Source organism: Channa argus, chromosome 8 (genome assembly GCF_033026475.1).
Source record: "Channa argus isolate prfri chromosome 8, Channa argus male v1.0, whole genome shotgun sequence".
Taxonomy (NCBI): Eukaryota; Metazoa; Chordata; class Actinopteri; order Anabantiformes; family Channidae; genus Channa; species Channa argus.
This window is the reverse complement of record NC_090204.1, coordinates 7,095,849-7,118,086: the sequence shown is the minus strand read 5'-3', so window position 1 is coordinate 7,118,086 and position 22,238 is coordinate 7,095,849. Positions and strand designations below refer to the sequence as shown.

The 22,238-nt window shown below is 38.9% G+C and overlaps 2 protein-coding genes across 9 annotated transcripts; one reads left to right on the top strand and one right to left on the bottom strand.

The window, feature by feature from the left end:
* The first annotated feature begins 749 nt into the window (after positions 1-749).
* On the top strand, positions 750-7,666 carry tmem161a (transmembrane protein 161A). Of its 2 annotated transcripts, none has more exons than XM_067513826.1 (11): positions 750-902; positions 1,458-1,561; positions 1,646-1,729; positions 1,887-1,978; positions 2,208-2,364; positions 2,884-3,099; positions 3,331-3,474; positions 3,558-3,671; positions 3,808-3,982; positions 4,356-4,452; positions 5,015-7,666. In XM_067513826.1, the coding sequence occupies exons 1-11, from the start codon at positions 900-902 to the stop codon at positions 5,296-5,298; spliced, it is 1,470 nt and encodes a 489-aa protein (XP_067369927.1). In that variant the 5' UTR covers positions 750-899; the 3' UTR covers positions 5,299-7,666. The 2 variants fall into 2 exon arrangements, with proteins under 2 accessions (XP_067369927.1, XP_067369926.1); XM_067513825.1 differs by having other exon boundaries at positions 4,994-7,666.
* Positions 7,667-9,184: 1,518 nt separating this feature from the next.
* On the bottom strand, positions 9,185-22,170 carry mef2b (myocyte enhancer factor 2b). Of its 7 annotated transcripts, none has more exons than XR_010915015.1 (12): positions 21,849-22,170; positions 21,693-21,739; positions 17,485-17,556; positions 15,802-16,005; positions 15,518-15,646; positions 15,190-15,379; positions 13,819-13,967; positions 13,437-13,551; positions 12,779-12,890; positions 11,808-12,148; positions 11,442-11,485; positions 9,185-9,638 (listed from the first exon to the last, which is right to left on the bottom strand). XR_010915015.1 is itself a non-coding variant. In XM_067513244.1 (11 exons), the coding sequence occupies exons 1-10, from the start codon at positions 22,084-22,086 to the stop codon at positions 11,842-11,844; spliced, it is 1,563 nt and encodes a 520-aa protein (XP_067369345.1). In that variant the 5' UTR covers positions 22,087-22,170; the 3' UTR covers positions 9,185-11,485; positions 11,808-11,841. The 7 variants fall into 7 exon arrangements, 4 of the variants coding, with proteins under 4 accessions (XP_067369345.1, XP_067369346.1, XP_067369344.1 ...); XR_010915016.1 differs by having other exon boundaries at positions 11,442-11,482; XR_010915014.1 differs by having other exon boundaries at positions 11,442-12,148; positions 21,849-22,169.
* Between the last annotated feature and the right edge of the window lie 68 nt (positions 22,171-22,238).

The following is a 22,238-nucleotide window of genomic DNA, read 5'->3' as shown; positions in this document are numbered from 1 at the left end:
AATATCTTTCATCAAAAGGTTGGATGTTTAGAATAATAATTATGATATATTATTATGTAAAAATAATCTATTTTAGTAATATTTAAATATCACATTTGTATATTTTTTGTCAGAGATACAACGAGTCAATGAAAGCCTTGTTCCTCTGACTGCTCTGATGCCTTTATGAACATCACAGACTGCTCTAAGTACAGTAGGTAAATACAGCTTAACTTTATCTAGTGATATTGGTTATGCTTATTTGTTAGGTGTTAAAATTGTTTTAGTTATTAACAGTTATTTTTGATGGTGCTAAAAGTATTTTTACTGTGTTTTTGATTTGTATCAAAAAAGGAACAAAGTCAAAAGCAATAGTTTATTTTGTCAATTAAAAGCATCTTACACAGGCATGTTTTTATAGAAGTTACATACAGTTAAAGTAGAAACATGTCTAATATTCTTAGTAAATGCCCTGCCTTTCAATCTTTACTTTTAGAAACTGTCCCTGTCCCCCATTTAATTTAAAAATTATGCCATGACGTGTTGATTGAGCAGTTATCCAGGTATAGTGAACTTTGCTACTGTGCAAATTGACAATTAATTTCCTTGTTTTCAATAAAATATGTACATTTCAAGTTACTACAGTCTCACAAAATAAAAACGTCAAGCAACCAAACTGCTATTAAGCAAAGTACTACTTTAGTCACAGAGTATTTAACCCTCTATAGATGGCGTACAGCTGTCGTTTTTACAAACATTAAGCTTTACGAAGTTTCCCAGGAGCACCTGAAGGTAGCGCATGACTCCACTACCACATCCGGGACATTGAACAGTTTTGCACATGTCTCTTGGTTGGTTCACCTGTTAAGACTTTACTGCATGCGAAGAAACCTTTGGGACAGCACCTTTCTGGAGAAGACATGGTAACATAAATGATCTCCGACTACGTTTGTTTTCATTTGCAGCCAAGTTGACTTGGCGAGCTTGTTTTGCTTCTACTCGATGAGAGGAGCTAGTTTGCTAACGCTAACTAGCGTGCTAACGCTTGTAACAGCACTGAGAGGTGGCGAAGTTTAGCTAAATTTAGCCTGATGGCCATTTGCTGATTTTCATTCATTTTGCAGGGGCTTTCAGCACACACTGTGTTTAAGATGGTTGAACGTAAAGGGTTGTTGCTGCGAGGTTTCTACCACAGTATGTGACTTGTTTGCGTCCACCATCGCTCGCTTTGTGTGACTATGTTTGAATTTACGTTGTAAAAACTGCATGTTGAAATTTTCTTGTGTCTTGTGGGCAAATTCAAAACAAAGTAACGTTGGCATGTCGACAGAGTCACAGTTGTAGACAGAGGACCTCCACTCTCTTCCCGTATCTGTTCCAATATTTAATGTCACAACCTGCTGTATAATGTTTCCTGTGCAAGATGGGATTTTGCAGGGTTAGATCTCATGCTTGAACGTGTGCGTTTTCTGTGACAGGCGCTGATGGGAATTCAGCTGGTGGTCAGCTTGCTGGCTGCCAGCATTATGCAGAGGATGGCTCCACATTGCTCCTTCGCACGTTGGCTCCTCTGCAACGGCAGGTATTTTCACCCTTAGAAATAGGTTGTACCTCTATTTAATATGTTGAGCATTGTTTACATGTGTGTGTTTGTTGTTTTTACCAGTTTGTTCCGGTTCAAACACCCATCGGAGGGAGAGCTGTGTGCACTGGCAGGAAAGCAAATGCCCAAACAAAACAGGAGAGACAGGTGCAAGTTGGGGGATGGTGTGACAGCTGCAGAGTTTTACCTTTTGGCCCTTCACATCAAATTAAGGCCACTCCAAACAAGACAGACTTTGTGTTTCTCAGGTTTCTTTCTTGTAATAATAACACAAGCAATTATTTGTCCTCTGTGTAATTTGTAGGCGACAGAATGGGGAGAACAAGCCTCTCACAGTGCCCAGAGACATCGACCTTCACTTGGAGAAAGCGCCAGTCAACGTCATTGACGCACTCGGTACAACAAACATCGCTCTCTCTACATCACGGTGGTGTACAAACACCACTAAAGGGCATCTATTAACTCACAACTGACCCACTACTCTTTTACCACATTGAAAAATATTGTTTAGTGTACAGTTAAGTGCAAAACTTTGCATCCCCTTACTTTGAAATGGCAAGAAAATAATCATAATTTTTACTATATATGATTTACTATATTTTTTTGTTCTTGTATATCCTTTCAGTACTCCGTTTTTTCCTGGAGTACCAGTGGCTGGTAGATTTTGCAGTCTATGCAACTGGTGTCTTCCTGTTCACGGAGTGTTACTACAGCGTAGTAGATGCTAGCAAGGAAGTCAACATCGGAGCAATCTGGTGTGTTCTGACTGTTCTCTTCAGTTTGTATCCTTTACTTGTAATGTGACATAATGTTATAGTAAATGTTAGTGATGGCTAGATGAGGCCTTGTGGAGTGTATGGCACAGTTCCTCAACTGTGCTGACGGTCTTGACACTGTGTTGGCGCATCGCCTAATAGCGACATCTGCTGGATTATAAAAAAAACATTGCACACAACGTGAATAAAGCCTGTGGAGATTGAGCTTGGTTCATCCATTCTGACGTGTGGATGAATGGTGCTGTTTACATAACCAGCTGATAACAAAAGGCTAACGGAATGAAATCGAAATGTATATATGTCATTTCATTTGAATATAAATAATATCACTATGTACAAAAATTTTATATAAGTGAAATACACAGGGTTTACACATTTTTATTAAGAAAGAAGTTTTTGTAGCATGTTGGGGCCAAGGGGATTTTGTCTCTTTGAGATTGATTAAGACATACTGTAAGCAGAGTCTTTGACTGGTTGAATATTTCTTTATCTCCTTGTTATTTCCATTTAACTTACAATCCATAGAAAGACCCTCCATACGCTGATGAGCCACTACTTCCGCTCTGAAGAGGGCGGCGAGCGCTCAGTGTGCCTTGCTTTTGGCTTTCTCTCTCTGCTTGTGGCCATGCTGGTGCTGGTGGTCAGAGAGGACTATCTGGAGTTTGGCCTCGAGTCAGGCTTTTCTAGCCTTTTTGATAACTTAGAAACGTTTGCCAGACAGCAGGGCTACGCTGAATGGTCGTAAGTATCAGTCTTTGTGGAAACACTGCTTTGTCTTAAAATAGACTGTTTGTTTATTATTTGAGATTGATTACTGCTCCATCCTGCATTCAGGGAAACAACGTCGACTTGGTTCTCTGCATGCCTTTATACACTTAGACAAATATTGTTAGTTGACAAATCTGTTAGTTGCAGTGATGCATATAATTTTTTTAAAATCTCCATTACTGCTGGTTTTCGTTTTGATTTCAGAATCCCAGTGACTAAGCTGACAGTGAAGCTTGGTCTGGCAGCTGTCTGTTCTTACATTGGCGCTCTCCTGGCTTTCCCTGGATTGCGACTGGCCCAGACTCATCTTGATGCTGTTCAGATGAATTCAGATCGCCCACTCATCCAGTAAGACCTGATTAATTTACACTGATGAACAATGTAGTCCGTGTCTTCATGAAAATACTAATTGGGTCTGATATGTTCTACAGGATTCTTTTGCACATGAGTTTCCTGTCTCCAGTTGTTGTATTGGTTCTGTGGGTAAAACCAATTGCAAGAGACTTTCTTGCCAGTGCACCCATGGGAAAGACCTCTGTCACAATGTGAGGGCACATGCATATTTACTGTCTACTGCGAGTAATATGTTTTCAATTACAAACAATGGCCAGATGTGCTTCAAATGGTGCCTTTTAAACAGTCCTGACTTTTTCGCATCCTTTCATAATCTCACTATTGCAGAGTCCCCAGTGCATCATTTGAAAGCATGCGTCTCTGGATCATAGTTGTGCTGTGTGTGTTGCGCTTAGCACTGACTCGCTACCACCTGCAAGCATACCTCAACCTGGCTCAGAAATGGGTGGAGCAGATGAAGAAGGAAGCAGGACGTATCTCTACCATTGACATTCAGAGGAAGGTCAGATGCTGTTTGTTTTTATATGACCTTTACGTTTTACACTCTGTGTTGTGCATTTACCCAGACGTGCTGATTAGTGGCAACTAGATTTCCTTGTAGTTGCTGCTAAACTGGCAAGGCAGAATTATAACTACTAAGGCAGTGGCCTTAGTAAATTTAAGATGGAAACCTTAAAAACAAATCAAATTAATCAATCAAATAACAAAAAGGAAATAAATCTTTAGCATGGTAAAGAGCAAAACATACTGACTTTTTATTCTTTTTTTTTTTTAACCTATAGTTCATCTTCTGAAGTCATTTTTATTGTAGCTTTTTGATATGCAGTTACTCTGCAATCCCACATAAAATGTTACATAAGTGCTCTGTTTTTCAGGTCACCCGTGTGTTTTGCTACCTGACTGTAGTCACTCTCCAGTATCTTGTCCCCATTTTCCTTATCCTCTTCTCCACACTGTCACTCAAGGCACTAGGTAAGTAAAATAATCCTACCACCATTATTAAAACCTCTGCAACAAAAGAAGAATCCACATTTAGTTTTCTTTTAATTCCCAAGATCCCAGAATATTTCTTTTATAACACATTGATATGTGTCACTAAAACCTCAGCAAATTTTATGCTTTATGCTTTACTTTTCCTTGTTAAAAATAAAATGTTTTACCTTTTCAATTGTTACTATAAGTATGCGCACATTGCTTTAGTGTGGGGAGGTGCTGTCAACACTTCCTGTGATCCAGAATCCTTGGCAGTGGTGAAGAGATATTTGCTGCTAAATAGTTTCTGAGTGAGACTTGTTCTTTTACCCAATCAGAGAATATAAGTTATTCCGCTTCATTAGTAGGCTTTGGAGCGTTCCTATTGCTATTTCACGAAGTGAACTAAAATAGGCAGAATGTTGTGGAGTGTAGCAGAGCAGTTAAAGAAAGGCTTGGTGAAGCAGAGTGAGTTGATCAGGACTAGCTCCAAGTTCAGTGGCAAAGCACTGATATTTATGAATCTCTCCCAATCATGCAGGGGACTTTTCTTGGGGGACAGGTGCAGAGGAGACCCCAGGGGTGACACCAGCAGTGGTGATGCCTACAGTAGCATCTGTGCTATCCAACAATCTAGATGAAGATGATGAGGGGGTGGAGGACATAGAGGAGGACATTCAGGCCACAGTAGCTCACCTGTCAGCAACCTTCACAGCACTGAGGTCCGTCCTTACTCCACTTTTCTTCCGAGGCTTCTTTGCATTCTTCACCTGGTGGGTGGCTGCCTGCCAGGTAATAAGCTCTTTGTTTGGCATCTACTTCCACCAGTACCTTATGCAGAACTAATTGAGGAAAAGGTGGTGCCACACAGTAATGCAACTCCAGATGTCAGCTATATTTGGCTTTTCCAAGGGAGACCTGCAGAAGGGATAACTTATTAAAAAAAACAAAAAAAAAACAAAAACACGATTACAGACAGAATGCACTGTATTTTTCAAATAGAAGTTTCGATCAAGGTTGGTTGAGTGGGCAGATGATGAAAACTATCTGTTCCAATATTAGCTACCTTGTTGCCCTTAGAACAGCAAGCTAGTGGTGTAAACACAAATGTACAGGGAGAACTGGGCCCTGTATCACAAAGCATGTTCCACTTAATCTGGCTTTCTTTGGGTTATCTGCCTTCACAAAAACCAAAACTGGTGATCCTAGATAACTGATCACAAAATTGGTTATAATTTGACTTACTTAACATTGGTTTTAATGGTCCACCTATGAGCATGTTTATGCAACTCACATACATCATCAAAAGAGTAAGTTTTGATATGACTCAGTATTATCATTTTCATGTTCAGTAGTGACATTTTGTTGCTTTTTGTCTCACTGTAAACAGCTTAGTGAAACACTTAAAATGATTTTTGTTTTTGTGCCTTTGTTGTCGTGCCTTTCTGTTGGTGAATTAGTCTGTGATCTGACTTTTTCCCCACATTAGGTCAGTAGTGTTTCCATAGCAGGTCAGTATAGGAGTGCTGCCTTTTACCTTTGCCTCATCTCCATGAAATCTGAACAATTACGAGGACACTGATTTTGAACTTGCTTCTTTTAGTTCTATTTTGGATAGTAGATGTACATAAATATCAATAAAATTCCCAATAGCTTCCCTGTATCAAAATGTATCTCATTCTAGCCGAAAAATGCCTCCAAATGACATCGCTTGGAGGAACCTTTAGTTCAGATTATGTCATCTTGTTGCTCACAGAATGGAGTTTGTAATCATGGTCAATATGCTTTTCCGAAGCTCCCCCAAATGACATCATCTGAAATCCTAGTGATGGAAAAAACTCCACTGGAGGAGTTTTTCAACTAGAAGCAGAGAAATGTTTTAATATAGTGAAGTCAGAGGGGGGTTTAAAAGCATGAATGTACATCTACACCCTTAACTACAATCATAGAGAGCAAGTAGAAAATGTATGAAGTCGACCGTTTAAACAACTTTAAGCCAAACCCAAGCGCCACATCACAGTGTCACGTACCTTCGCATTTACTTTAATAGACATTCATCATGCTGTAGTAGTAGATTGTTTAATAAAGGTGGACACAGTTGTATAAAAAACATTTTTATCTCATAGTAAGCAAAGTGATTCTGCAGCTCTCTGTTGCTCTTTTTATGTGCTCCCACTCAAGACTTTTGTCTAGGTAACATAGAATTAATTATTCACATTTTCCTACGATGTGATTAGTCAGCAGTTAAAAATGAACCAGCTTTGTGACACTAGAATCCCAAAAACTTTACTTAAGCCAACAACTCTGCTTTGTGATCCAGGCCAAGATCGTCTTCCAACCGCTTTAGCGGAACAAGCTTCTGCAACATTTGATGTATCTATGCCAGTGTTAAACTGAACTGTTGTTCACAGAACATTGTTAAAAATGCTGCATCTTAGATATTTAAAGGTACCTGGGTGAGTATTAGTACTTGACCTGATGTAGATAAGCCTTTATATTTTTGTGAGAGACTTTGTCCCTCTTAATAAACCGATTCAAGAGTGCTAAATGTTTTTTTTTGTTTTCTGCAAAGTAGTAAAGCTTAGATCTTGCCTATGACTTTAACTATCGAGCTGGGATCAGTCTAAACTGTAGCTGTGGCTTTTCATTAGCCAAGTTGTTTTTATAGTGTCTTTCCTTCAGTATTCCTAAGTGCCTTGGAGCTCAGGGATTTTGATTAGTTTTAAAATCTCCTTCCTCCGTCTTCATGCATTTTTAGTACTAATAGAATATATTGATGGGTTTAATTAGGACTCCATAATCATAGGTTTTTCCTTTTCCTTGCAAACACTAATAATTGGCAACATTTTTTGTTTTTTGCTGTTTTTATTGCCAATCATTCATATATATGTAAGAATGATTAAAGCTGTCATTGCTGTTTTGCATCAGTGTATTTTATTTATTTATGATACATTTATTGTACTGAAATGACATTTATTTAGAAAGGATACAGATATTGAAATTCTGTACATGTGAACTCTGTGGTAAGTTTGAACTTTTTCAGTGTTTTCATGTGTTTCTTTTTTAGCTAGTATGTTTAAATTGAATGCCCTGAAATGATTATGCTGTGAAGTTCATATGGAATTGTTTTAATTTTGAGAATTATTGAATGCATGGGGTGCAGCCGGAATGTTTTGTTGGTGTGGCTTAATAAAGACGATATTTTTAAAATGTTTTTAGTGTTTTACTTTATTCTGTCTTCCCTTTTAGGAATATGGGAGATATTACTGCTAAAACACACAAACATCCTGTAAGACAGTAGTGTCTCATGGCTGTGCTGAGCCTCAAACTCTAAATCCAACCAGAAGATGATTCTTTAATGGGGTTCATTTTAACATGTATGTGCTCATGACTAACTAAAGATTGTTCTATTCTTCTACAAAGATTTGGAGCTTTCAACCTGGACATATTTGCTGGAAAAAAAATTTCCAATAAAACTGCATCCAAATCCACATCTGATTTATAATGTCTGTGACATAATAATCAAAACGTTCAGATTACCATACCAGCTAAGGAGTGTGATTTGTCACCAGATCAAGACTCATTGTCTGAAAGCTGACATGATTTACTGGTGAAAGAATTTGACTTCCATGTCTAATCCAAAGCTAAACCAGGTTTTGGAATTTAGGGAGTGGGTCGCCTCACTGGCTTCATATGTGCATTACTACATGCTTCCTCAGAGGATAACAGTAATCATGAAATCACTGGCAGAGAGGTGGTTAATTCACCATTTGATTTTTTTTAGCATTACTGTCCAGGTTTTTGCATTGAAAGGAAGTGGAAAAAACATGAGGAAAATATTTTTTGTTTATGTTACACCCCCTTCAGTGACATGCCTGAAGAGGACAATTTAACATTCGTACATTTGTAATTAGCACCCTCACTTACCATAAATGGAGCTATGCTTCTCTCAGATCTTCTATCAGATCTCTGAGAGTGTCCAGCATAACAAAGTGAAAGGTGACAGGGTTGACATATCTATATAATCACATTAATTATGTGCGTCTATGCTTGGAGGCCCCGGGTCCTTTCAGTCTGCTCTGTGGACTGCAGTGGGCCAGGTCAGGCAAGCATGGTTGGCTGTGGTTGCTATAGAAACCAGTGTTAAGTGTGTGCATGTGTGTGTGTTTGCAGGAATCAGACATGCCCTACAGACTGGGCTCAGTCTTGTCTCAGGGGAGCAGACCAGACATGACCCCAGTCAGAGTCTCTTTTCATTTAGGGAGGGGAGAAGACAGAGATGGGCCACAGCTGAAATCTGCTTTTTGCTGAACTAATAAAAAAGGCAAATGCATGGGGTTAAGGTAGGTATAGTTACTGTGCGACAACCAGCTGTGGAGATGAGCCTTTTGGAGCTGAATATATTGTTTGAAGCCACTAGGTTTCCAGGCTTTTGAGTAGTTTATACTTGATGCCCTTGTTTGGTGGCTGCATGGTGAGCTGCCTCACAGGGGCCAGATATGATAATGAGGGAGTAACTGTGTCTGTGTGTCTTTTTAAAGATGGAACAGAGTTGAATAAGACTAATAAATGGGCACATGAATGCTTGATAGCTACACAGTGGCCAACATTTTATCTGGGTTTAGACTAAATGGACATGAAGAACATGGTGAGACCAGAATCACATTTTTCTCTTAAAAGATAATAAGCTAAAAGTTCTTTGCAGGAAAGAAAAATCAGGCCCAGGCAAATGTACAAATCAAAAGGTTTTTATTCAAAAGGAATAACCACAAATAAAAATCTGTCTCTGTTCCATTAATGAAGCGTTTGGCAAACATATAAAAACTCAATCCAAAACATCAGAATACTGATAACTTGGCTTTTCATGCTGACTTCGATCCACATTACTGCATATGAAAATGAAAAGAACAGCTAATTCCACAGCAGCACTTGAAACTGATGCCGTCTAGCGGTCGGCTCTGTGAATCTCTGCAGAGTTTGTCATTAAGCATTTGTTAAATGTCTCCAGGATGAAACACTAAACCTGTGCCTTGTCACAAAGAGTCATTGGATAATTAATCACCAAATAGGCTGTTCTCCATTTCTCTGCAACTTCTCCGTCAAACCCAGATGATGTAAAAGAAGATGACCTCTTGTGGACAATATGTGAAAATTCATTCAAACCTGCAAGTCTGAGTATGTTTTATCTATTGGAGAACAAAAGTCAAACATGAAAAACCACACAGACAGTGCACAAAAACAGTGCATAGATATTTTATAGATTCCTTTCTTTTGTCAGTGTTTAATGAAATATTTTATGCATATTTAGACTCAGTCATTACAGTGTCACACGAACTAAATATTATAGGGCAATAATAGCAGTAAAGCTCAGTAATATCTACAAATTTCACTCACTAAATGAAGCCCTTTAGAAAATGTCAGTAATATCATTTCATATTACCTCTTAAATCGAATTTAAAAAATCATAAGCACGTACATCTTTGGCAGTTTTAGTATTTGATTAAATGCATAGGGATAACACACTTTGGTTTATGGTTCCAGCATAACGAGAATTATTTGGGAAATTATATAACTAAAGCTTAGCTTATCCAGATCCAGAGTCTTCTAAACTAACATAGCAAGACATAACATAACAACTTTTAAACACTTCACCCCTCACATTTAATTCTAAAAATACTTATGTGGCCATATGTAAACTGAAGCACTTTCAGTCACGGTCATTTTTGCTCCTGTCCGTACCAGCCCTGAAGAGATCCTTTCTTAAGCGGGATTGCAGTGTTGTTGCAAGTAGAGAAAAATGCATCTTAACGTTAAGCTCAAAAATGATCTATAGTCTGTCTGAGCTAGACGTAGTAAGTGACATCAAGTGCAAAATGACCTCTTCTTGCTACTCTGCAAAAGAGGTGAATGAAGTGTGGAAACTTTATACTCAAGTAAAAGTGTGAGTACTTGCCGTCTACCAGTTCAATTCTTTTCCCAAGTTGATGTGCTAAGTGCATACTATTAATTTGATTTGTTCTTACTTTAATTTCAAAGGTAAAATTTATGGTGGAGAATATTATATTATATGTAAGCAATGAATTTTAAAAATTAAAGACATTAATTTCTGCACTGACGTCTGGTTAATCCATTATAATACATCATCATTTAACAGGTAAGTAAGTTTTCTTTTAAGAATCTGCATCTGTAAAGTAACTAAAACTCGCAAATAAAAAGTCTAATGTCTCCCTCTGAATTGTGTTGGAGTAAAAGTAACTTTAAATGGAAATTTACTATTTAAGTACAAGTCACTCAAAATTGTACTCAAATACAGTTCTCGTAAATGTGTTTAATTATTTACCACCTCCAGTCTTTAAAGTATTTTGAACTGCTTCAGTTTTGTTTTTGTGTAGAGCAAAGTCTGCTCTACACAAAAAAAAAACTTTTCGGTCACAGATCCGCAATGAAACGGTCGCAACAATTGTCAAAGCAAACACCAAGAGGGGATTTTATACTCATAGATAAAGATACCAATGTCACTCGACTAACTGATTCTACAGAAAGCTGATATATAAGCTGAATGTTACATTTAGCATTTTTTGTCCACAGTGCTTTTTGTTGTTTCATACCTTTAAATGCATTAAAAATGGATCTTTTCAAAACCTGTGCGAACAGAAGGAATGATTACAGCTACTAAAATTACTTTAATCATACATTTACACTTAAAACAAAGTGACCTTACTAGTGCACACCCACATTTTACTATTTCAAATAAGGTTAACGTTAAAGTGACATGAAATCCAAAGAATCTTAGACTGGAAGGACATGTCACTGATTTGGGGTAAAAGCTAAAACATTAAAGCTTACACATCATTATTATTTTCATCTTTTTCATTGTGACATTAAAAAAACAGTGTAATTTTACAACTACTTACGTATTTTTATATCACTTAGGGCAAACACTTAACTATTCTGTTGAAAACTGCCTTGAAAGAAAAATTTCTACGTACACGTTTTGCACCGTTGGACAAATTCAGTTGGTCCCGCTGTGCTGCTTTAGAGAACAGAAGACAATGAACATGTTTCAGATTGTATTTATAATTCACATTAGCTTCACACGGAAAACTAAACCTAACCAAACAAACAAAATTCTGTATGCATCTCGTCTCAGACTAGTGATGCAGAGAAAAATTCTCCATCGCCCTGGAGAGACCAGCTCTGTGTAAGGAGACAAAGAGAGGCTTTCTTCTCTGGGATGATGGGGACAAAGTTACCCCATCTTGCTATCTTCTGTGTAATATCTGTGTGTGCGTGCGTGTGTGTGTGTGCGTGTGTGTGTATACAAGCGGCACTGGTATGAATGGAAGATAGCTTACTGCATGGAAGATGGTGGTAGACTGCAGCAGCTAGCTATCTATGCCAGCTGTCACTCATCTCTAACTGCCTGAGTGGATGCCCTCCTTCTTCTTCTACTTGTGTGAAGCCAGTTTTGCTAAACTCCTTCCTCTCATTGGCTAGGTGGGCTTCTGGAGGGGTATGGCGAGCTGAATCGGGGTTGCTTATTGGTGAGTGCTGCCTGAGGTGGTGTAGAGGAGGAGAGGTGGGTGAGGACATGTGTTCAGGAGAGCAACGCTCTGATTTGATGTTGAGGGAGAGCAGATGTGGAGACGCCGAGGAGCAAGACTGAGAGGCGAAGGAGCACCCTCCACTGGACATCCTGAAAACCACAGTAGGGAGGAGAGGGAAAAGTTTGAGTTTGGAGAAATGTCTGTTAGGGCGTCTTCAAGGGCAACAGATAACTATGAGCAGAATGAAACGTGTCGGATAAAACCCAACATTCTATGGAAAGAATATTCGCTTTCCACATTCAGGTAAAATTAAATAAATATACATACACGTCTTTTATTGTGTTTATTGTTTTATTTATTCAAACTCTAATTTTTTTATTTTCTTTTATTTACTTTCATTTTATAATATTTTTTTACTTTTTTTTACCTTTTTTATTTTTAAAATTGTATTTTCTTTTATTTATTTTTTTAAATTTTCACATAGAATATTTAAATTTTTCACTTTCCTTTTTATTGTTCACTAGTCTGACAATTTTTGTTTTGTTGATACCTGTTAACCGTTACAGATGCATGGTCGCCTCAGCCTCGCAATAAAAATAATTTTTAGATAAATATTGTGATATATTGTGATATAATATTGTGTGTTTTTTAGCACTGTTCTGTTCAAATATCTCACAAGAAATAATACGTAGAAATACGTAGTGGCAGCAAAGAAAGATGTAAATGTAAATGATGATTCCATACTTTTAAAAAACAGAGGGCCGTATTATTGTGCTTACCCTGGGGTTATATGAGGCCCATGGGGCTCCTGAGGCGGCTGCACTGGTTGCCAGGGGTTCCCTGCTCCTCGTTGTTGACTCACAGAATGATAAAAACCTGGTTGGCTGTACTCTGCAAAGAGAGAAGACACTCGTTTAAAAGTCACTGCGTAACTAAAAACGGGAGATAGAAAACTTATTTGAATAAAACCGAATTATAGTAATAAGATAGTAAAAAAAATATTTTTACCTAGAAGGAATTGTCATTTGATATCAATACCACACTCATGTCTGTACATTATTGTAAATATGAAGATTGAAATTGGTTTATTTTAAACGTGTAATAAAGGCTGAAAACTGCAGGGTAAAAGCTGCAAATGAGCTTCGAGATGCTGGTGGGGGGGACTGCGTTACTCATAAACAGGGTTGGGTTATCTGTTTCACTTATTTCCAGTAGCTTTGCTGAGCTAAGCTGCTGTTTACAGCAATGTGCAGCCATGAGAATGATACTGATTTCCTCATTTAACGCTGCACCAAAATGAATAAGCGCATTTATGAAAAAGTCCAATGATTCCTTTAAAGAGCATTTTCTTGTTTCTTACTTTTATTATATCCATGATACTTTATTTATACATTTATCCTAATTTAAAACAGGGGAAATGATGCAGGACAGACATACCAGAGGTTCCTATGGATTGAAGGCCATACCCTCCCAAACTGTGCCCCAGCAGCCCCGCTTTGCCCATGGCTACCATGGAGCTGCCACTGTGAAGGCCCTGGTACAACAAACCTCTCTGATGATCAGAGAAAGTGAAACAGTCAAAATGAAATACTCAATAAGAAGTAATCCAGAGACATTAGGCTGTACACACTACACAGAACGAATACAGAACAAATATAAATACTGTAACTGGGAGAGGTGTGAGTGAGTCAGAAAAACTGAAACTTCTTATACGAGAGTGCGAAATGCATGCAAATCGTCCATGTTAATACATACAGAATGTGCTAGATTCAGTGGCACGTATTAAGTTGATCACACTGGATATTTAACATCTACTTACAGCAGAGTTGTGGTTAACACGCGTGGGACCCATGGCCTGATTAGCAGCATCTCCCCGCAGGTTCTCACTGCCAAGGTTTAGGGGAGGGGGGCTTTTCATGTCCAGAGATCGATTCAGGTTGCCGTGGGAGAACACGGAGTAGCCGATACCTGCCCAGTGGAAGAAAGGAGCAGGAAGTGAAAAGAGATGTGAGTGTGTTTCGCTAACAGAAGAATGATTTATTTTTCTTTACCACATCACCTCCCTCTGTGTGTGCCTACAAGTGCGATAAAAATTTACTTCTGCTTTTGCTTTGACCTTTAAAATAGTATCTGTTTTTATGGAACAATAGACAGCAATTATTCATAAATCCATGTTCATATTGTAAATATATTCCTGTCTGCTGATGGCTTGACAGGATGTATTTTGCACTGCTCATGAATCAAAAATCAGTGTGAATGATTAGGAAAACAGTTATACTAACTTAGAAATAGAAACACGACGTTTGTGTTTAATGTCTAATGACATCATAGTGCATCCAAATAGTTAAAGACTATAAAAGAAGATGATACTGGCAGGTGCGATATGTTCTGTACAGAAACCACAGAACTGGTTACAGCCGCTGTTACACTGCTGGAGGGCCAGTTTCACAAAACAGGTTGGCTGTGTGTGGATTGGTTAACACACACACACACACACACACACACACACACACACACACACACAAACACCAAAACACACATTTCCTGTGAATTCACAGACAGCTGCACAGTAGGTCAACAGTGCACATGTGAATTTCACAGCAAACTTGTAGCAAAAGGCTAGAAAAGTGTAAAACAACTACAAATTATGATTTTTTTTTCTTTTACTTGTGATAATATTTGAAACAATTCCAGTTTGTGACCAGTTATGAATTTAATTTATTTATTTATTATGAATGAATTTTTTAGAGCAAAATATCTACTCTGTCCATTTAATTAACAGTGATAATTTTCACTTTTATTTGCACAGCTGCTGAGTTAAATAGCTGTACAATAAATGAGAATAAAGAAAAATAAACAAGTCAGAAATTGGACTTACATTTATATTTAGTCATTTAGCAGACGCTTTTATCCAAAGCGACTTACAAGTGAGGTACAAGGCAAGCAAAAATCTAAGTCAAATCTAAGTCAAGAGACTTGATTCAATATTAAACTTTGGTCTTTGGCAGTTTATATGTATAAACACATATATTTATAATGATGTATAGGTTACTGCCTTAAGTTTGCACTGTGCAGTTGTAGGCCAGTACTGTAAATACTTTGAACATCTCGACTGTCAAAGTGTTTTGGCACAAACATTCTGGGAAGAAATTGCAAATAAAATGAGTTTGGTAGTTGCGTTTCAGCTCACCTGAGTGTGGAGACATGAATGCAGAATGGGCGTGTGGTGCCGCAGGACTGGCAGGGCTGCATCTGGAATTAAGAGACTTAAAGCCTGGGGGTCTGTGGGAGGCCATGCTGGATCCAGATGAGTTAGGGAAACCATTTTCACAGCCAGCAGACACCAGGAACTGGGCCTCTGGTGAGAGTAGTGATGGAGCCTAAAATTCAAAATATATGCATAAATATCTTTTCAAAATCAAGAGTTATTGAGTCCTGAAGTAAAAATGAGCAGATAGCATTTCTTTGCTTGTATGTGTACAGTGTGCTAATGCTTGTGTACGTGGGTGTGGATTTACACAGAAACGCTGGCGAGCCATAGAGAGATCCATGCCCTCACTGAGAGGATATTTGTCTGTGGCCACCTGCATGCTCTCCTCGCTGTCCAGCTCAGAGCCATCAAGACCGAGGCCCTTCCTGCGTAGAGTCTGATGCCGAACACGGAAAGTTATCACAACAATAACAGGAACAGTTAGAAAAGTCAACCAATTCATATTCATGCTTCCTCCACTGGAATAATTTGCTTTACACTAAAACAAAATCCTATTTCCTTGTTTCAGTAGCATCTCGGACAGGGGCATACCTCCAGTATGTCGGTGTTGGTGCGGCTCTCGTGTGGCTCACTGTACTCTGTGTATTTCAGGAGCACTTTGTCCATGTCTGTGCTGGCATACTGAAACAGACGGTTGGTGCTGTTGAAGATAATGAGGGCGATCTCACAGTCACACAGCACGCTCAGCTCATATGCCTTCTTCATCAGACCAAACTTACGCTTGGTGAAGGTCACCTATAGCATAAAAACCACATAGGTTAATGTCATCCCACTACTATGTTTAGCTAAACCATTCTCTCCAGTAGAATATGGTGGGAAATTGTTTGCTTTATTAAATAGCTAAAAGGAACAGATTATGAAAAAGAGTAAAATCTCAATTTAATAAGTTCACAGATGTTCATCCCACAACAATAACTTCAGAATAATTAGAGTTTTTTAAACCCCCTATCCGTCTTTTAAAAATACTAAATATAAAAAAGCAGAACACAAAAATCCAAACTGATTCCCTGCAAAAACACTTTTGACTGTGAACTCTATTTATATGGCCCCAATAACAAGTTTGCCTCAGAAACCATACAACACTGCCTCGCGCCCTCGCTGCAGATAAGGAAAATCTTTATCACCATAAAAACATCCAGTCCAAAAGATCAGATTAGAAAAACAAATCATATTTTCTACTATGATGAACAAAACCAGGCAGTTGTTTGATACATTTACTTGTTGTCTCCAGTGATTGCTTGTGTTTATTTGATGTTATTTTTTCACCTCTTTCTCTCTCAAACACACACACACACACACACACACACAAAATAATAATAACATCCATCCTGTTTCACTGTACTATCAACATACAACATGTCCGAATTACATCGTATCTACTGTATACTGTCCTGTATCTGCTATCACATTTATCTCCCATCAAGTTGATCAAAATGTCTTCTTTTTAGGCTCATACCGTATTTCCTCTTTTGTATGTATCTGCTGTTGGAGAGATCAGTCCACTTTGTTCAATGTGTGAAAGAGCCTAAGAGCCATTACTGCCCTTTCAAGACTCAATAAAATCTCACTTTTACTGGTGTTTCAGATTTTGTTCAATTTACTGCAGTGGATCCTCATGTCAGGCCGTCTCCATTTGGCAATAGATAACTGTACATTTTCAAATTTTTTACAGGAAATTTTGCAGTTGCTGGCCCAAACTTCGAGGCAAGCATGCTACAGTGACTAGGCTATGGTAACTACTATCGTCCTCATCATTCTTGATATCATAATGCAAAATTTCCTCCACAGTTTTAACACATCATGCCTACAGATAAACCGGCGCACGAGAAAACATACTTCCATGTATTATCCAAATCAGTACAAATATCCTCGGTGCTTCTCAACTTTAAGTAAAATGTATCTACAGATTACCACTGTGTCGAACTCTCAGTGATAACAACTGTGCCTGTCTAGATGTTGATGTTTACGGCATATTCTGCACAATACGTACACTACCCTCCGTTTTTCTGGAGTTCAATATTTCCAGAAACATAGACAGTATTGACTTTTAAAAGTACTTGCTATTCATTTTACAAAGACATACAACTGAAAAAAGCAGCAAACCCTCAGATTAATAGATGCCTGAAAACAATTGTTTGCATATTTATAGGCTGCACAAAACGGTTCTGGTTTTAGTATTTATATAAATTAATTATTGCATGTACTTAAGCTCACCTGTCTGTTCCTCTGGTCCAGAATACGAGAAATTTGAATTTTCTTTCTTCCCATTTTGTGATTCTCTGACACCTGTAAAAGGAAATGTAAGAATGTTTAAAACGCTAAGATGTACAGCATTTTCTTCTCTACGTCGAGGTTAAAAAAAAGTTAAAAGTCACATTTGTAAGTAGTGGTCAAAAAATCTATTGATTACTTTGTTTTACATAGTATGATAATACATTCTACACTATGTTCATGATCCTGTTTTTTTGCCGGTGGGAAAAAGCCCCATTCAGTTTAAGTGACTCAAGTCGCTGTCCCCTTGCTAAGGGCAGGGTGTTTATTTTTACCACCATGAGGCGATGCGATCTAAAGTTAGAGAGGTCCTTGCCGGGCCAGCAGTCCACACAGTCTGACACCCCCTCGGTCTGGGTTACCCCAGGGCCAACAGCACACTGTTGGGCTGCACCGCACAGCCCCAAGAGACAGGGTTAAAAATATAGTCGATAGCTCCTTTTTTAAGGTTCAGCAGGCAATAGCTGAAACCAAACAGTAGAAGGAAAACGGTGCGTTCTTGAAAGATGGCTGACGCTAAAAGCCACCCACTCCTCTCTCATGAACAGCCAGGTCAGAAAAAAGCTGAATTTGGAGGGGCAGAAGCCAAAGACATGGATGGATTATAGTTGTCATGAGAATGTCCATTTTTGAAACTCACACTCACTGTTTGTCTGTTTTTCTTGGTCTAGAAACCCCCCTGCTAATGTTCCACCCCCCTGCCCTCTATAGGGATGGGCCCTATAGAAAAATGTTCCACATTATTACTCATTGAATCAAGGGGAGAATAAAGTGACATTATAGTACAATCAATGAAATGCACGCATACATTTGCTCTGTGTATGAATTATTGCCACTTTACAGTCGCTTTCATTCAAAATCAAGTGGTGGTCTGAGTCCTCTGACCTGACCAGACCTGACTTCTCCAATGCCCAGAGGAGATTTCACGGGTTTTTCCCCTTAATACTGGACATGTATTGGACATCTCTATATTTAGTTCCCTGTCCCTCCTGATGGTGCCCGAGCGGATATGGCGTTCATGTTCCCACGACCCCTCAAGTGCCCGCTATCCCTCAACGTAAGCTTGGCACAGACATCACGGGCGTTTCTGGAGGAATCCACCTCTTTGCCCTCATTATTACCTTATAAAGTCTGGTGACATCCACTGTGCTGTCCACTGCAGATGCAAGACACACCTTAACACTGTGACAACTTCAGCATAGCCCTTGTCTCAGCGGTAAAACAGAGCATGACACAAACAAATTTACTTACTTACAGCACGGGTCTTTCTGACTAACAACCCAGCTAAGACAAAGAACTCAACTCACAGTAGGTCAAGCTCTTCTTCTTTTTTTTGGGGGGGGGGGCAGAAGTGAGACAACCTCATATCAAGGCGAGTTAATGGCGAGAAGAGAGGGAAGTGGGACATATGTTCTAAACAGGCCAGAAAGATCTTTATCTCAGAAAGTTCCTCTCAAATATAAATAAAAAAAAAGATGACTATCGTCACCACAGACAGTGCTGTTAAAACACATGACTAGCTGACTAAATATAGGTGCACCTCCAGCCAAACGGTGTAGAGTTAGCTATAAACCTCTGTGTGGTTTAGTAAGGCCAAGGCAGGCAGGAAAGCCTGACTGTGCCTTGCACATCAGCTAATTCTGGATGTTGAGGTGGCTGTAGCTCATTTGCTAAGACGTTGCACACGAACCCAAGAGTTGGTGGTTTAATTCTCGCTGTCCCCTTGCCACACTGAAACAATGATCAATAAAGTAGTTAAAAAACTCAAGTTTTTACAGTTTTTTTTATCCATACAACAACTGCTGTTTGAGGTCTCTCAATGCATCACCACTAGCCAACAGTGGGTGAAGCCAACGGGCAACTTCTAAACCTGACACCATAGATGAAAGGTGGCCATTCAACAAAATCATATCATTTTTTAACATCTTCCTCTCTAGAGGTCCACTAGTCTCAGAAGTCCTATAAAAAGATATTAATGCAAAACAGAATCGCTGTGTGCCCGGTAATAGCGCAATTATTGCACACACACTCACTTGCCCCTGGGACTTGAAGCTTCTTTGGGGAAATACAGCATCTTTGTCAGACACCTTCCCAGAGGCATAACAGTGGAAAATACTGAGTACAGATGCACAGCAGGTACTGTAACAGTAGTACTGTACCACTGCTCTCTGTCATACTGTACAGTGGGAACTTCTGTCTGTCTCTGGAGACCTCGCTTCGACAACAATGCCCATGCACAGAAAAGTCCAGTCTTGTATATGAACAAACATCTAATAGCTTTGATTTGATTTGTGTGTGTGTGTGTGTGTGTGTGTGTGATGATGCTCATTAATATATGAGCTAGATATTTTTCTGCAGTGAACTGTATGCATGAAAGAGAAGGGGAAGAAACTAGGGCATTCGTAGAGTATTGGGGGTTCTGCTTCGATGGTTTTCTTTCCATGAGTCATTCAGAGCATGATGGCTTTTACATGTTGCAGAAATACAGTAAACACATGTGAACGTATTAGCCGAAGAAGCAAATGATTTGTTCTATGGTGGCGAACACTCCTAGATTAATTAATCAAATATTCTCCATCGTAGAGGTCCATTTGCACTGTTGCTTATTAAACATGGCTAAAGATAATTGCCAAATTCGTCACAGGTTGATGTTGGTGTTGACAGTTTCCACTCTCTCTTACTCTAAAGCCAGTTTCTGCACCACTGCCTTGCTGTGAAATCTTTTTTTCCATACATATTATTTTCTTTCACTCATGTACTGATTATTGAATTAACGATAAAAGCAATCAAGACAGAAGTTGTATCTTGTATTTACTAAACTGAAATGCCGCAGCTGTACGGTAGCTTTAATGACCCTTAAACACGCTGTTGAGCAGCATAGTTTTCACAGTTTTAGTCAGTTCAGTCACACCGAAGCTGTGTTAAGAGGGTAAAATGTGAAGCCAAAACCAAAATAGCAGACCACATGTGCATCAATGTACATAATTCCTCCTAAACACAACATTAAAAGAGTGTCAGGCTAAAAATTGTCACTTTGACAGTCATAAGCAAAACTGAAAGGCATTTTAAGAAGAGGAAGCCCTTAGTATTGTTTTTTTTTCTTGATAAAATGTTTCACAATTTGCAGCAAGTGACATAGCACTGTGCTCACAGCTAGCATCGCAGCATAAAGGATGTTGAAGAATTAGATCTTTTTATTGGCGAGGATAAACCAGCATCTTCTGTGTATGTTAGACACATTTCAAGGGTCATGCAGTTCATACGCTCACCGGGCCTTTGCAGTGAAATAGTGAGGAAATATTTGTCTAATTTTAACAGGGGATAACTCAATTGCCTTGATATTTCTGATAGAGCAAAAATAGCAATAGTACACGAAGGCACAAACCTAACACTTGCTCTGTCCATGAACAGTGAGAAAAGTTTATCAACACTTTATGGAGTTACTTAAGGTCACTGGACCATATACTGTGAATGTATATGTGAGGCACATTCATGTCAAATGACAATGGCAAAAACATTTCTATCAGCTCTTCTTCCCTGGACAAACGGTCTCATAGTGTTAAATAGTGTTAAATCATTACTTTCACCAATCCACATTTAAATGATACTTGTCTTTATATCTATGTATCCAGTGGCTGATTGGAAGTTTGCTCCTCATATCCTCACACAGTGAAACGCGCAGAGACAATTATGTTGCACTGAGGTCCTTGTTAAAGTCGAGTCAGTTCATGCTGAATGCATTCAAGTGTAAAGGGGTGTGTCTATTTCCAAAGGACGCGGATTCATTTTGCACGGCGTGATATTCGGCGCTAAAAATAAAAAAACAGTAAAGAAATAAATTAAAAAACGTAACTGGAAAAATGTTTGGATAATTACGCCCAATAAACTGTTGACACCATTCAAAACAGACAGTCCAAGAATAGCCTGTCTGTCCCCGAGGTGCCAAGCATCCCTGTCTATTTACCACAGTCTCATCTGCTGATTTCAGCAGCACCGCAACAGGTACTTTGCTAACAGCTGTGCCACGGATACTGTCACACAGGAAACCCAGGGAAACTTTGCTCATTCGCCTTAAAACCCGAGCAATAAAAATGTTTTGGAAAACCCACATTTAAAAGAAAAGAAAACAAAAACAGAGAATGTGATCTCACCTGTTCCTCGATCTCCTGTTCTCGCTTCACTTCTGAGTTGGTCGAGACTAAAAAGACAGGACAGGTTTAAGCAATCAAATCAAAGCATAAAGGTCTAAATGAGCGGGAGAAGCACTGTCTTGTGCTGTGCTCCTGTGTTTACGCAGAGATATTCACCTGATGAAGAAATAGCGGGAGGTTGAGGGGCTGCTGCTTTCCAGCAGCTGGCTGCTGCACCCCGCCTCTCTCTGTTAGCACACACCGCCTCCTCGTCCGCGCCATTGGACACACTCCTCCGCCTCCCACCCGCCCTCAAACGCACCAGTCGCTCAAGGCTGTCAGCAAGTTCACTTTGTGTTTTTCTGTATGTGGTGGTACTAAAAAAGATCCACATTACAGTGTATTTACTAATCATTTATTAAGGGTTTAATCCCAAATAGACCTTTTTAAGAAGTTCTGATTTTGTGCAGTCATGTACAAAATCATGTGATGTCATGTGACGTAGATCTTGCCTTTTTTGACTGTACCTATCAAAAATCTTTCTGTAAATAAGCATTATACAATAAC